General features: G+C 40.6%; 1 protein-coding gene across 8 annotated transcripts in view; it reads right to left on the bottom strand.

Moving 5' to 3' along the window:
* The window catches only part of MCTP1 (multiple C2 and transmembrane domain containing 1), a 220,276-nt gene that overhangs the window by 140,377 nt on the left and 62,821 nt on the right, over positions 1–17,078 (bottom strand). For 7 of the 8 annotated variants that reach the window (XR_010994586.1, XR_010994585.1, XM_068177020.1 and 4 more), the window contains exons 6-8: positions 16,545–16,583; positions 3,749–3,919; positions 784–914 (exon numbers count right to left, since the gene is read on the bottom strand). Coding sequence is in view for 6 of the 8 variants with exons in the window: in XM_068177020.1 (XP_068033121.1) it covers positions 784–914; positions 3,749–3,919; positions 16,545–16,583 (341 nt within the window). In the remaining 2 variants the exon portion in view is untranslated. The remainder of the gene's footprint in view (positions 1–783; positions 915–3,748; positions 3,920–16,544; positions 16,584–17,078) is intronic. The other variant, XM_068177021.1, reaches the window with a different exon arrangement.

The following is a 17,078-nucleotide window of genomic DNA, read 5'->3' as shown; positions in this document are numbered from 1 at the left end:
TGTGAAGGTGATAGTGAAAGCACCTCCAATAAAAACAATCAAAATATATAGGATTAATAATTATTAATTATTAACATTTTTATTATTATTATTATGACCGCATGGATATCAAGGAAAATATGAAGTCAACAAATATCTGAGCTTTCCAAACAGTGCCTACTTTGTAGTAGCTATAAGTACAAGACATTTTTCCCCTATTTGCTAACAGTTAATGCCAACTCCTATTCTGTAAAATGGAGCAAAGCCATACAAATACAACCTATTTATTGAACTCCCAGACAGATTCACCTTTCCTGAATATGAATTGGGTGAATGATTCTTTGTCCCAAAATTTGTGTGTAGTCCTTCAGCTCTATTTTCATTTACCAAAAAGATTGGTACATAAATTTGGTCTTATGCATCAAGTCAAGAATTGTTTCTCCTCCAAGCTGGATGTTGCTATATGGAACCTCCTGAACCTAGGTAATTGCTCTAAACAAGCGATTTTTATTTTTGAAAAACTCAGTCTATCAACTGGTAAAAGCTGCCACCTACTGGTCAAAAATTATATTACATCATAAATGTAGAGAATTACAGCAATGCAGCAAATTCTACTGGAACATTGCAGAAAATCTTCCCCAAACTTTAAAAAAAAAAAAAAAAAAAAAACAACCAAAAAACCCCACAAGAAATCAAGAACAAATGGTCATAAGAAACCGTTTCAATGGTAAGGCTCATTTTAATCATCCTCTCTCATGGACTTCTCTCCTCCCTGTGGACCAAGAAGGCTAAAATGGCACAAACCTGCCAATGAAATCATCCTTTTTGCCAACATCTTTGTCCCACACGGTAATATCAATAATTCCACCTCGTTCTTCATAGAGATGAAAGTCAAACTGCTCCCTCCACTGAGGATTCAAAGTTTTTGGAACAATCTAAAAGGAGAACAAAAAGAAAGTTGTATTACGTTGCGTAGGCATGCACTTCCTTAAATTGTAAATTTGATGAATAAAGTCTGATCAAGAAGCTTTTTCTATCTGCAGTATCAATATCTCAAGCAGTGAGAATTTAAAAATGGTAATTAGGAAAGACTACTAGCCAGTTCTCTCATGTCTCTCTGATGTAGCAGCAACCTCCAAAATCCTGCAACTTGTCACCTTCAAAACCCTCCTGAACAAAGGGTTTGTCCTGCGAATGGAGCCATTTCTCTGTAGAAAAATTATGTCCTCTGTGAAGTGACAGTTAGCTATAAAGTTATGTTTCTGAGCCCAAAGGTAAACAAAGCCCCTGCAATGACACATAGATGGTGACTGTGAGTACTGAAACAATTGTATCATGTCCTTTTTTCCCAGCTGCAATAGTATTGGGAGAAACATGAAACTATGGTTTACTTTCTGTGGAATAAAATTAGTTCACTTCCAAAACTGTAATTTACTTCCCTTCCTTTGAAACTTTGATAAAAGCAGCTTTCTTAATAATTTTAGTCCAAATTTCTTAATTTTCTACCATAATGCAAAAGCAGTATTCACTGTCCTGAGCAAGAACAGAAGACCCCTAATATCTTCCTTATTTAGCAAACACTACTCCCTACAACCAGCAGTCCTACTGGCTTGAAAAAGAAGAAAATTCAGAAAGGATTATGAAAATTTTTACTTCACAAAAGCATGAAATTTTATTTCTTCTAATTTCCAATTAAGAGGCCCTAATGCAGGCTCAGAGGCCTACAAATATGACAAGTAAATGTTCCTGCCCTCTTCCTCAATTTACCCTTCATCTGGCCATGAAAACCACAGTGACTGTCATGACCATGGACAGAGGGTCATGCGCATCATCAACAGTCCCACCATCTCCAATAAACAGCAATTTTCAAAATGGCAGGGACCAAGAAAAAAAAAAAGCAAAGCAAGTCTTTACAATAATTGGCTCCTCTTTACCTGTGAAGCTTATACATGAAAAAAACTTTAATGAAACTTGTTGTTAAGGACATGAAGAGCAAAGTGAGCTTATGAATATGACATAGTTTGAGGATAAGACAATGCAAAGAGTCCAAGAGGCACTTAGCATCAAGCCAGGAAGACCTTGTCAGAATCCCTCTGCATCTCCTCCCTGCCATGAATGACCCCTAACAGTAAATAAAAGCCAACACAGTTCCTGTACGGAACATTAGGTGTGTGTCGTGGTTTGACAGGGAAGTGAATTTTCTCAGGAAGCTGGGGTCAAACCAATCAGTAGTCAGGTTTGGATACTGGCACTTGGAGTGACCACTAAAGGCATGGACACGCCTCTGAGAACACAGGGGGTTAAAAACAGAGAACTCCCAGGGGAACCTTCTCTTTGGTTCATGTCGGTGAGGAGTGCAGACTCTCCCTGCCCAGCCACAGGCTGGGTGGCAGAGGAGATGCCATACGGCCTAGGAGAGGTAGGCCAGGGTGTGAAGGGACTGGAACCGGGCCATCCCCTGTGGACGGAAGGGTGGAGAGAAACTGAGATGTCTTTGTTCCCCCCACCCAGAGAGGGGGGAGAGAAAGAGAGAGAGAGAGGCAGAGCCACCTGGAAATTGATATCATGTGCCAGCAGTACGCTGGCAGAGGAGAAGGAGAAGAGGGGGAACGTGCCCAGCTGTGGGAGTTGGAGTTCAGGCCTGAGATTTCAGCCATCCTGGGTCCGAGACTTTTAACCCCTTCTTGGACAATGAAAGCTTTGTGAAACACTACTCCTGCTCGGTCTGAAAGAGAAGAGAGACAGCCTGGGGCCTGAGATGTCAGAAGAAGATGGGGAAAGAATGGTAGGTGGGAGGAGATGATGGAATGGCCTTGGCTGGACTTTTCTTGTGTAGCCATAGACTGAACCAATTTCTCCTGCAACAGAGACTGTATTTTTAGGGGGATGCAATGGTTGGAGCCAAAAGAGTGACCTGCTGCAGTGATCAGGAGGGTGTGGTGGTGTCCTCTGTCTCCAGGAAGAAGATCTCTGTTCTTGCGACCCTTGGCCCCAGGGGAGGAGAAAATGGGGGTGACTGTTATCCCAAAAATGAGAAACTGAACTGTTGTTCTTTTGGTCCTTGGCAAAGCATCCTTAAAGGAACCCTATGAGCAGTCTTGGTCCATGCACGGTGGTGAGAGCACTGTGACATGGAAAGGAGGGTGTCATCATGGCAGATTTTCTCTGGGTGGTGCCATGTGTGACATGGAAACACAAGAGTGGCAATTGTGTTTCCTGGAGGGTCTATGGTGCAAGAGAGACTCTGCTCTCCCCTAATGGACTGAGAATTGATTATCTGAAGGGTGGTAACATGATCAGGAATCCCGGGTGCTGTCTCACAGTGTTTTCATGGAAATTGAGTGGGGGAAGGAGGAGTGTTTTGGAGGGTTTTCATTCCGCATTCTGTGTGTCTTTTATTATAGTAGTAAGTTAATAAAGTTTTTCCCTTTGTTTTTAAGCTTGAGCCTGCTCTGCTCTGTTCCTGATCGCATCTCACAGCACTCATTTGGGCAGGTGTATTTTCATGGGAACACTGGCATTTTGCCAGGGTCAAACCATGACAGTGTGTCCCCCTCCAAACCCACATTTTTCAGTGCTACATATTTTCCCATCTAGTACTACTTTTGTTTATAAAGAAACAAAGAGAAACATTTAAACAAAGCTCCAGGTGCACTGACAAGTAATTATTACAACAATAAATCTTCATCACCATTGAAAGTCATACAAGCTAAAACACCAAACAGAAACAAAGCATTTAAAAAAAAATTTCAGTTACACCTACAATTACCTTGCTCTTGTACTTCTGATGCCCCAAACGAAACTTCACGTAAGGATCGCTGAGCCCATTTGCATCCATCGCCTTAAGTTCACGACCTTCTATTAAGGTAACACTAACTATCCCTCTCCATAACTGAGATTTTCTGTGCAGGTCTGATAGACGTAAGCTCTGGGTCTGAAACTTTACAGAAACAAAATAATAGATTTAGTTAACACAATTCCAAAATTTTACCCTGCTTTTAATGTTCTATTTTATGTAACTGTGATTGTAAAACAATCACCTAAAGCCATTTTGAAGCTATTTGACAGTACATATGTAAGCTATATTGCAAAGAATTATTTGGAGAGTAATAAAATAGTGACAATTACACAGGTAATGTCATATGCTGCTTTTGCAGAAACAAGCAGAACAAATGCTGCTCAAGGAAATGTTCATTTTTAAGAAAGGGGTTTCTTTCTGTTTCACTTCTTACTCTGCTGATAGATTAAAAATAAATATTAGAAAATCTCTTCTATTAGTATGTCCAAGACTGAAAATCAGGATGTTTTCTATTACCATCTGTGTAGCAGTTGTCTTCTGGGCAGTTTTCTTTATCTCCTGTGAATGGGCCCATCAATGTCTTGCCACACGACTCAGAGATAACTCCCTCCAGGAGCCGTTTCTGTTTAACAGGTGATCAAGGACCCACTGCACTACTCAGAATGACATCAGCCCATTGTGAGATGCTCTGCCCAGGCTGGAAGAGCTAAGCATCCCCTCCTAGATATATTCTGGGATTTTTGGGCAGAGAGGCAGCCTTCCCACAGGTTTCCAAGAGGACACAGCTGGGGTTTTCCACTGGACGACTACACCTTTTCTACAGGACCACTGCTCCAACAGAACCACATCTGCCACTCCAGGAGGACTGCAGCACTCCAATTTGGACTGCTACCAACACGCTGGCCAAAGGGGTGTCAGGTTGTATTCTGACTTTTTCAGTGGTTTTCCTTTTGTATTATTGCATGTGTTTTGTTTCTTTTTCCTTTTCCCAATAAATTGTATTTCTGACTTGGAGTCTTTCACTGGTTTTGCTTTCAAACCAGAACATAATTTTGGCTCCCAATGTGGGGCACGAGGTACTGAGAAAAGTCAGAATTACAATTTTGTATTATAGAAAGTACCTATTCACTATGATGCTTAACATGCTTACATGGGTTTTATACCTAGCTCTCTATACTTTCACGAACATGGGGAATTATCTGGCGATTGTAATACTCATGTGTAGACTAGGGTATGGTATGAGAATTGCTTTATTGGTCTATTATGTCTATTGCATTATAACTTCTGAAGCAATGAACATAATTTGGAATATGTACTCAATTCTCTTTGCTTGTCCTAATCTAGGTTGCTGTGTCTGGGGCCTCGATAATCACACCCATCCCCTGGGGAGAGGGGTAAAGAATTATTTTTTCCAACCTTTCAGGCTTGACACAGAGTTTTGGAAAATGTTGAGTTCCCTCTAGATGCCAAAGACAGCATAATGTTGTTAGTTCTGCTTTGTCTTCTCTGCACAGTCTGCCACATGCTTAGAAACAAAACACTACATAGTGTGATGCAGTGTGTATTTGAGGAAGAGGAAACAAGAAGCAAAGCAACAGTGTCCATGTCTGCACAGAATGCCACAACAACATCCATGTCTACGCAGACTGTCACAGAGGAGGAAGGAACCAAAAGCAAAACAATAGTGTCTATGTCTACACAGACTGGCACAGAGGAGGAAGGAGCCAAAAGCGCCATCAGCATCTCCACACAAACCATCACCGAACCAGAGCAGCCTGAACCAGTAGCATTTGCCCCCGTTCAGAAGAAGAAATCAAAGAGCAAATCAGTCCACATAGTGACTGACGAGGATAAGGCAGGACGTTTTGCACCCAGTGCAAGAGACAGAGCCAGAGATCATCACTCGCTCTCTAACCCTGGGTGAGCTGCATGACCTGCAGAAGGAATTCACCCACCGGACGAATGAGTCCATCCTGACCTGGCTACTCTGCATCTGGGATGCTGCAGCCAATGACACCATTCTGGATGGAAGTTAGGCCAGGCAACTTGGATCTCTGTCCAGGGATGTGGTAATTCACCAGGGGATCGGGAGAACCCAAGAAACTCTCAGCCTCTGGTGGCGACTGCTGACAAGTGTGAAGGACATGGTGTTCCATTTTCCTTGGTGCACCTTTGTAAAGAAGACCTCCAGGTGCACCAAGGAAAATTGAACAGCATGGAACAAGGTATCCGATGCCTGAGGGAATTGGCTGTGCTGGAGATCATTTTCTCAGAAGACTAGAGATTTCCTAAGAGTCCAGATTTTGTCCAGTGCACATCGCAAATGTGGTTGAGATTTGCACAGCTTGGACCAGAGATGTACTCCCATTACCTGGCAACACTGCAATGGAGGGAAGGCGAGGACAGGGTGGGCATCTTGGCCAATAAACTAAGAATTTACGAGGATACTGTCACCGCCCCATTTCGTACCTATGTCTCATCTGTGGAAACAATGTTGGCTGAGCAAGTTCAGGACTTGATTGAAGAGAGTCATCAGAAACTAAAAAAGGAACTTTAGGAAGAAGTGTACCATATTTCACCAGAACCAACAAGAGTCTCTGCCATTAGGAGCCAGCATTCCCCAGCCAAGGAGAGAGGATACACCCCATGAGGTAACCTCTGTTTTTTTCTTCAGAAGCATGGAGAAGACATGAGGAAGTGGGATAGTGGAAGGAAGTGGGAGGAAGTGGGAAGTGGGAGGAAGTGACCTCCTCCTTAGCAGCCTGAGTACATGAACTAAAAAGAGGAACACATAACACAAGAAGCTCATCTAGAGTCAATGCTGCTCCAATCTCTCACACACAGAATTCCAGACAATATAGGAATGATGATATGACTGATCTTCTTGAAGGAACCTCAAGAACCTATTTACAGGAAGAGAGCAACATGTACCATGACCAAGAATAGAGGGGCCCTGCCTCTAGCCAGGTAGAGGACAGGGACAATCAGATCTATTGGACTGTGTGGATTCAATGGCCTGGAACATCTGACCCACAAAAATATACGGCTTTGGGTGACACCGGTGCCCAATGTACCCCAATGCCATCAAGATATATAGAAGCAGAATCCATTTCTATTTCTGGGGTAACAGGAGGATCCCAGCAGCTGACTGTATTGGAGGCCAAAGTGAGTTTAACTGGGAACGGGTGGCAGAAACACCCCATCGAGACTGGCCCAGAGGCCCCATGCATACTTGGCATAGACTATCTCAAAAATGGATATTTCAAAGACCCAAAAGGACATCGTTGGGCTTTTGGGGTAGCTGCTGTAGAGACAGAAGACATCAGAAAACTGAATACCTTACCTGGTCTCTCAGATGACCCCTCTGCTGTGGGACTGCTGAGAGTTGAAGAACAACAGGTACCAATTGCCACAGCAACAGTACACCGTCAGCAATATCGTACCAGCAGAGACTCTGTGATCCCCATCCATGAGGTGATTTGTAAACTGGAGAGCCAAGGGGTGGTCAGCAAGGCTCACTCACCTTTCAACAGCCCTATATGGCCAGTTTGCAAGTCCAGTGGAGAATGGAGACTGATGGTGGATTACCATGGACTGAATGAAGTTATACCACCACTGAGCGCTGCCATGCCAGACACACTGGAGCTTCAGTATGAGCTGGAGTCCAAGACAGCAAAGTGGTATGTGACCATTGATATTGCCAACGCCTTCTTCTCCATTCCTTTGGCAGCAGAATGCAGATCTCAGTTTGTCTTCAACTGGAAGGGAGTTCAGTACACCTGGAACCAACTGCCCCAGGGGTGGAAGCACAGTCCCACCATCTGCCATGGACTGATCCAGACCACACTGGAAAAAAGAGCAAGGCTCCCAAACATCTACAGTATATCAATGACATTATTGTATGGGGGAGCACAGCAGGGGAAGTCTTCGAAAAAGGTGAAAAGATTATCCAGATTATGCTGAAAGCTGGTTTTGCCATTAAGTGAAGCAAGGTTAAGGGACCAGCTCAAGAAATTCAGTTTCTAGGAGTCAAGTGGCAACATGGACGTCATCAAATCCTGACAGAAGTAATCAACAAGATCACCGCTATATCTCCACCTACCAAGAAGAAGAAGACAGAAGCTTTCCTAGGTGTCATAGGCTTTTGGAGAATGCACATTCCCAAGTACAGCCAGATTGTAAGCTCTCTCTACCTTGTCACCTGCAAGAAGAATAATTTCCTCTGGGGCCCTGAACAGCAACAAGCTTTCACCCAGATCAAGCAGGAAATCGCTCATGTAGTAGCCCTTGGCCCAGTCAGGATGGGACCAGAGGTGAAGAACCTGCTCAACTCTGCAGCTGGGAACCATGGTCTGTCCTGGAGCCTTTGGCAGAAGGTGCCTGGGAAGACTCGGGGTCAACCACTGGGATTCTGGAGCCAGAGCTACAAAGGCTCTGAAGTAAACTACACTCCCACAGAGAAGGGAATCTTGGCTGCCTATGAAGGAGTTCAAGCTGCCTCAGAAGTAATTGGCACTGGAACGCAGCTGCTTCTGGCACCCCGGCTACCAGTGCTGGGGTGGATGTTTAAAGGAAAGGTTCCTTCCACACATCATGCCACTGACACCACATGGAGTAAATGGATTGCCCTCATCATCCAGCGCACCTGTATTGGAAATCTGAATCGCCCTGGGATTCTGGAAAGTATAACAAACTGGCCTGAAGGGGAGACTTTTGGATTATCTTCTGAAGAAGAGGAGCAAATGGCACATGCCGAGGAAGCCCCACCATATAATGAGCTACCGGAGACTGAAAGACAATATGCCCTTTTCACTGATGGTTCCTGCCGAATTGTAGGCACTAGCCGGAAATAGAAAGCTGCAGTATGGAGCCCCACACGACAAGTTGCACAAGCTACCGAGGGACAAGGTGGATCGAGTCAGGTTGCAGAGCTTAAAGCCATCCAGCTGGCTTTGGATATGGCTGAATGAGAGAAATGGCCAAGGCTCTATCTCTACACTGATTCATGGATGGTAGCTAAGGCTCTGTGGGGATGGCTGAGTCACTGGAAAAAGGCCAACTGGAAGCGCAGAGGGAAACCCATCTGGGCTGCCGTGATTTGGCAGGACATTGCCACCCCCGAGTAGAGAAGCTGACCGTGAGATTCGACACGTGGATGCACATGTACTGCACAGATTTTCATTTGTCTGTAAATGGGTGGGAAGTTACAAATTTCATATAAAATGCCACAATTTGAAAAGAAGCAAGATCAAGATCTCAGTCCACAACCATCATTAATGTGGGACTATTGTTTACATTATTCACATATTTGTGCAGGATACAGGCATAGTGACTCCCACCTGACATGTCCTAAGCCCCCCCAAAGAGAAGGGGTGGTGGGTGAGTTGCAGCCTGCTTGCAATGAAGTTTTCTCCCTCTCTCTTTTCCAAAAGGAAATTTAAATTTCACTTCTGAAAAAGAGTCTTTCACGCCAAAGGACGCTCAAAGCTACCTGTGAAAGAAAAACCCACATATTTTCATATCCACACACTGGTTTAATGCTTAATAAACAGCAAGCAAACCCAGCAATTTCTTATGTGAAAAACACAGCTTTTAATTGTGTTCCATCTATTCTGTGTAAATGTGATGTAGTGGGTGGGCTAGGGGCATCAAGAGGAAAGAATCTTCTGATAGAACTGCACCCTCTGCTAGATGTGATTAATACAGCTAGACAAATGTCAGAGCTGAAAGATGATCTAATAAACATGATTTAATATTCTGCACGTGTTCAGGTATTTCTGGATAACATTAAAGGATGGGAAACCAACAAGCCCTAGTCAGAATCTGGGCATTGATCCCAGGATAATCAATACCATAATGTTGATGAGCTATTGTTATTTCTGTCAAAAGAAGAGATGCACTTTGTTGGTATTTTTGAAAATCCCCTCATATTTTTGTTTATCTTTTGGCAACTAAGTGTCCTCTGAAACTTTAGTCCATCTCAAGTGGGAGAAATCTCACACATTGTCCTCTGCCAGCCCAACCTCATTTCTTCATTGATCAGCCCTCGTGCCTTGCAAAGTACCACCTCTCTCACTTGCATGTGCTTGTGCAAACAGACTCTGCTTTTATTAAATGTCCTCCTTATTACACACACCCCTAAGACACACTGCTTCTCTGAGTCCTGGAACAAAATAGAAATAGAAAAGTCTACCACAAACTTATTAATTTTTAAAAAAAGCGAATCAATAATGCACTTATATGACCTGTAGAGGCACTTCAATCCACAAAATAACTTCAGTTTTAAAGCTAAAAAAAAAATCAATCAAGAAATTAGTGAAAAAAATAGAATAATAGAAATATAGAAAAATACTTCTCTCCACCACTTAAAAAAGCACAGGTATAAAAATACAGCAAAGTGAATTAAAGTCAGTGTTGCAAATTACTGCTGTAAATTAATGTAAACAGAATTCTTTTCCCCCAGTTTCTAGGATACTCGCAGAGCTTGAATAAACAATGTAAAATAAAGACTGAGAATTTCAGTAGATACAACTGCTAGCTCTATGTACAAAAGAATGAAAAAATCAAGAGATGGTCACATGCATTTGCAATGTTTTTCCTATATTAGAAACGACAGAAAGTATGACCTGAAAGGTCTACTCTATGTGTCAGAACAGAGTTTGAACAGGATTGAAATATTTTTGCATTATCACAATGCAAGGCATATAAAGTAATATTTTTAGATATCCCCACATGGTTTTCTGATTATACTAGAGTTCCAAAATTATAAAATCACACATTTATTATTATATGTAATAGCTGCAGTCAAGAATATTAGGAAGTCAACCTTCTCAAACCTTGAGGTGCAGCTGTGTGTTTCCTGAACAGCATCTGGTGAGGGTAAAAGAGGCTAGGGTCAGCCTGTGTCCTCAATCAGCCTTTTCAGGTTCGGAGAGAACACCTTGTATTATAAATGTTTTCTCATTCTCCCTCTACTATAGGCAAGTAGAAATGGAAAAAAAATGTGACAATTGTGACAGTGACTTTGAATTCATCAGTATTATAGACACTGAGCTACAGAAATGCCTTCAATGGGATCATGATGATTCCGTCTTATTTTTTGCTCATTGTAACTAAGAAAGTTTTCTAAATGGGCTGCTACCTATAATTATTACAATACGAAAAAACACTTTCCTTAACTTTTTACTAACTAAATTTTAGATTTTAGGCTCTTCTAATTCTAGGTGAAGCTAATAAAAATTTCTACACTTGAGAAATTTACACTGCCCTACACCCTGAGTTTTTTAACTGCTACATCAAATCTTGTTTATGGAGTTAGCACTAACAACCCGATACTGCTTCTGTAGAGCAATGCTATTGTGACACTACAATATTTGTAACAACAGTAATAACTCATACTTTTGCAGCATTTCACATATTTTTGGGGTATTCTAAATTGAGTAATTTGGCATTCTACTTAAGTGTACTTGCTGGATGCAGCTCAGGTGTAGTATGATACAGACTGTGGCATTCACTGTGAGTTGACTTTTCTGTAATGGGGTGAAAACATTCATACAGCACAATTGTGCAGAAGCACTTTGCAGAGAGGCTGTGCCAGCATAGTCCTAACCGCCTCCATTCTTTGTCCCAGTAATTCCCCTTGAAAATTGTGGCTGCAACACGTGAAAATCAACAGATCTTCTGATGATTCCATTGTTCTCTGGGATAACCAACGTCACTACAGTCCTAAAGCTGACATGGACCAGATACACAAAAAGAGTGGCAACCAATACATGATGGAAACTTCTCACACTTTTGGAAATATAAGAATGAAACCCCCATGACAAAATGCTACTCTGCTGTTTTTGTTCTTAGCTGGATCAGCTGCTATCACTCACACACAATTAATAAAAATATAAATCTCACCAAATATTTGCATAATTTTTATAATTAGATGTCTACCAAACACGCCTATCTATTCTGACTGGTTTTTATTTCCATTATTTAGTAGCTTTCCTTCAAGCACTATTTACAGATGCAAAATTGACATCTAGAACCTCATGACTTACAAAACACAAGTGTTTTTCTCAGTCTTAAAAGAGTCTTCAAATAACTCAAAATGCAGTAATTCGACCAGGTATTATGAAATTCCTTAGTGTTTTGGCTCTGAGATTCTGGTTGAAAGATTGAACCAACTGTAAATTCCTTCAATTAAGAAATACCATACAACTCTATATCTATGTTTGTCCTTGCAATACTTATACCATGATTTGCTATTTCAAATTTTATTGTCTTCTCAAGAGGCATCTCATACCAGTGGAAAAGCATGTTGTTTCATTTTAAAGCAGAATTTTTTTTTTTTTTTATATTGGGAAAATGCAAATCAGGAGCCACAGAAACAAAGTATTTTGAGTTGGGCATAAAACCATCAGTTTTTAAGGCCATAGGTTTTGGAACTTTAGTTTCTGCAACTGGAACACACATACTTTTGGAGAAGCTTCTAAAACAAATTTTAAAAACAGTCAGCAGTTTGGAGCTGAAAATCACTCATTTAACAATTCATTCTTGTTTAAGATGTTCATAAGTTCTATTTTTCAGTTTAAAAGTATGTGCAAAAATTTCTAAAGCTGAATTAAAGGAAATATAGTTACCTAAATGCAAAGAGAAAACACTTTAATTCACTTGCTTTAAGCAGTAAATATTTTATTTTATTCCCAATTGCAACTAATCAGAAGTAGCTTCTCAGTTGTGACTGATGGGGCCCATGCGAATCTCATGGAGTTCAACAAAGCCAAGTGCAACATTCTGCACCTTGGTCAGGGCTAAGGCAAGCACAATTTCAGGCTGTGCGGAGAATGGAATGAGAGCAGTCCTGAGGAGAAGGTCTTGAGGGGTGTTGTGGATAAGCAGCTCAACACAACCTTCTCATATGTTGGTGCAGCCCAGAATAAAGATGACCTTCTGGGCTGCATCGAGGGAAGTATGGTCAGCAGGTCAAAGGAGTTGATTCTCATCCTGTACTCTGTTCTCCTCTGTTGTGACTCCAGCTGAAGCACTGCATCCAGCTCTGAGATTCTCAATATAAGGACATGGACCTATTAGACTGGGTCCAGAGGAGGCCACAAAGATGCTCAGAGGGTTGGAGAAGACAGACTGTGAGAGTTGATGCTGTTCAGCATGGAGAAGCATCTGGAGAGGCCTTAGAGCTCTCTCCTCTCTTGTACCCAAAGGGGCTACAAGAGAGCTGACAAGACACTTTTGACAAGGGGTGGGAGTGATAAGAGAAGGAGGAATAGCTTCAAACTGACAGAAGTTTTGAGACTGATTATTAGGATGAAATTTTTGACTGTGAGGGTGGTGAGGCACTGGGACAGGTTGTGCAGAAAAGCTGTGGATGCCCCATGTCTGGAAGTGTTCAAGGCCATATTGGATGGGGCTCTGAGCAATCTGGTCGAATGGGATGTGTCCCTGCATGGGGGTTGAACTAGATGGTCTTTAAGGTCCCTTGCAACCCAAAGCACACTGTAATTTGGTGACTTTGAGATGATAATGTATTTTTAATCTTAGTTTATACATAACCTGTTGCAAAACATACTAATTTATCTTAATTTCTGGTAAGAATGGACATTTGGTTCTAATTGATCAATGTCACTCAGAAACAATCATCACATATTATAAATTAGAGCATTATTATATTTTAGTACTTTCTAATGGTCTCAGTTCTAAACTACCATTGGTTATATGAAACAGAAGAAAGGGTATAAGAGAAGATGACATGTTACCATTTCCTCCAGATTTTACTGGGATGATGTTACTTGAGAGGGCATAGCAGATAAATGTTACATATATTTTTCCCATAGTATGTTGGCTAAAACTGCTAAACCATTTGTTTAATCAGTTTGTCCTCAAATTAAAGCATTTAAAAAGTTTTCCTGGTGTTTCTTTAATGAGTCATTAATATAAGAAGTTTAACATGGGGTCTGATTATGTTTAAACTCAACTTAATAGCAATTCTCCCAGAGATGTGAAAACGGAAAAAGTAGACACTTGTTCACAAGAAAACAATTTTCAGTGAAATGGATGTTTCTGACAGAGCTCTCTCTCCGAGATATGCTTTGGCTAAAAGGTATTGAAATACCTTCACTGAAATAGCTTTGTTTAAATAGGAAAATAGTCACACAGGAAAACATGAGCTAGGCTTGCAGTCCATGAACACAAACCACACCATAGTGATGTGCATTGCTACAACTTAACTTCAAGCTACCTACGTTACAAAAAAAGGTAGGCTTCAAGGACAAACTTCAAAAAGCAAAGAACAGTGCCATAACAGGTAAAAAAAAATTAACTTAATAGAGGTGTACATAAATGTGAGGGCTGAAGAGCCAGCCAAAGAAAATCTTGTTGCACTCCCCTGGAGGGCTAACCCCTGAGCCACAGACTCTTTGGTTAGAGTGAGCAAAAATCACCCTCAGAAGCCTTTGCAGTTCTATGTTAATTCCTTGTTGTCCATTGGTTCCTTCCCTCATGCCCCACTCCTTAGCCTGTATCCCATTGTTTGCCAGTTTTACCCTGTTCCCTTGCCTTCCCTATATAAACCCCTGTTTTTCCCCGGGTCAGAGAGCTTCTGTTCCTGGCTCCCTTTGCAGAGAGCCTTATTGTCAATAAAGGCCACTACTCTGTGGAACACCATACAGGGCTCCAATCTCTTTCTCTGCGTTGCTGGGAGAAGGACATGCCTGTGCCCCTGAGCTGTCCTTCTTAGGACACTCTTCAGGAAGGTGGTGGCACCCTTACCACCACCCCACCACCACGGCACATAAACTCTAGACAGACTCAAAATTAGGTTTAGGAAATTTTATAATGGTGTCTTTAAAAAATTCTAATATTCTGTTTTTTTCTCAGCTCTCAAAAGCACAAAACAATTCCCTTAGAAGAACAATCTCAAAAAGGGTGCTTTCTCTATTACCTAGCAAGATTATTTATCTACTTTTAGATACCTTTTTTTTTTTTATCTGCAAATGAAAAAAGAGTCTTATTTAATATTGATTACCCTGCACCCCAGAGAACAACAAGCCTTTTGAATTAATTCTTTGTAAACAGAAGATTTTAAAATGTGTTTTGCTGAGAGCAAATCAAATATTTGGAATGCTGGAATAGACCCACAAGGCAAATTAACTCCTGTGTTTTAACTGACATACTTCTATATACAAATCATTAACACAGCAATGCAAGATATTGTACATGCATTACACCTCCAGGTTAAAATATTACTTCAGCTAAGATAACCATAGAAAAAATTGCAATGTTTAAACCATACATTCACTTTTTGCCAACTATTCTTATATGCCAGTCCGCAAAAATGCCAACTACTGAATGAATTGCTATTCAATAAAGGTAACAAAGCAGAACAGGGATAAAAAACTCACTTGAAGATCTTTAAAGAATTCCCAACTTTCACGCTGCGCTGTTCATTCAGAATTATTGAAGCTCACAGTTTTGTCAGTTTGCAATGCAGACAACATGCTACCCAATATAGTCAGCACATCAGGAGTTAACACACTTTCATGATGCAACCAGTTCTACCCCTCAACATTCTCACAGCTCCTCCTTATCTCTTCAGTTTGAGCATCTTAGGTATTTCTGGTAGTTACATGAACCACATGAGAATCAAAAATCTACATATCATCACTTCACCAAGGATCTTAGTTTCATAAATTTCACAAAGGAAACAGACTGAATATTGTTCTGCATCCCAGAAACAGACTGTGAGAAAAATCCATCCATAACCCAAGAATTATTAATGCTGCTCTTGTTTATGTTTTAAGGTTAAAAACACAAATAGGTCTAAACAAGTGCAAATATTTGTCAAATGATCACCATATGCCACACTGTTTATTAATAACATCCTATTTAAAGTTATGCCTCAATATGCTAGAAGAGTAAATAATTTAACAAAATCAGTGAATCACCCCACATAACTATTTTTTTTCTTATTTTAACACCTTTACATGGTAAATTCTATCAACCTCAGTAGCTCAGGTCTCTGAAAAATTTTAATTCACTCGATTTAGGCATTAAATACGCTCTTTTTAACAATACAGAGAGAAGAAAAAAGATAAAAATTGGTTGCATTCCACTGCAATCAAAATCTCAGTCTTTCTCTTGTGGAAAACAGCACACAGTGCTCCATTTTTATCATATCCATAACTTCTAAGAGGGGAAAAGCTTGAAGAGCTCTAAAAAACTCTATTAAGTGGAGTCCCCTATGCTCTCTTAAGGCCTGGCTATGACTGTCACCTATGCACGACCAGTAATAGGGGAAATTTGTCTTCAAGAAGCTTCACTGTGAAAACTTTGCACACAAAAACATGGATCAGTAAGAGAAGTACATAACAGGAAAATGAAAGATACTCTTTGGCATGAATTCTTTGTTCACATTAACACAGGAAATTGTTTAATTGAGAAATTATAAGTTTTAGAAAAGGAATCAGGACATGATGGCTGCTTACAAGAAGTTGCTTGATGACTTCCAGACAGTTTAAAGTGCTGTGACAAAGCTGAAAGGCTTTATGATTATATTAAAAGATGAACTATACCATGATGTTTATTTAATGAAACAAAAACCACTGTCATTAAAACACATTTGGAAGGGCAATAAATCCTGTGCTCGAAGTTTCCAGTCTTATATGGCATGCTTGGCAACAAATCACAGTTGTTTTAAAAAAAAACCAGACCAAAAACCAATGCCACCAGCTAGAAGACCACATGCTAAAAGTTACAAAGTTACCTTACTTGATCTTTTCCAACTCTTCCTCATTAGCATTGTCTGAAAATAAAATAGAGCATTTTTATTACCTTTTCTCTGCAATACAGAAAAGGAGGCCAACAGTCTCAAACAGGGCAATTCACATTTAACGACCACTCTAACTGAAGCAGCAACATGCACACTCCAGCAACAGATACACACCAGAATGAAATAAATCCAGACAAGTAGCAGCCCTGTGCACACTCAGGCATACTTTTCTGAGTGGTATAGGTGTCTCATTTCTGGAGACAATGCATTACATAGACTTGTAAGAAAGAAAAGACAGAAAAGACAGAAAGAACTAGATTAAAAATGGGAAGAAATAAATATGACATGATAGTGATTTCAAGTCTGACTGATATTTGAATATTTATTTATTATTCCTTAATAATAAAGTACTCCAACCTTTTTGAATACTACTGTTTTACTCACAGATGTAGCCACAAAAGAGAAAATCTGCATGAGACTCCTTTGATGACATGAATCTATTACAAAATCCTTAAGGTTATCACTGCT

Source organism: Anomalospiza imberbis, chromosome Z (assembly GCF_031753505.1).
Source record: "Anomalospiza imberbis isolate Cuckoo-Finch-1a 21T00152 chromosome Z, ASM3175350v1, whole genome shotgun sequence".
In the NCBI taxonomy this organism is placed as follows: Eukaryota; Metazoa; Chordata; class Aves; order Passeriformes; family Viduidae; genus Anomalospiza; species Anomalospiza imberbis.
The sequence above is the reverse complement of the archived record's forward strand: the minus strand, read 5'-3'. Positions and strand labels throughout refer to the sequence as shown.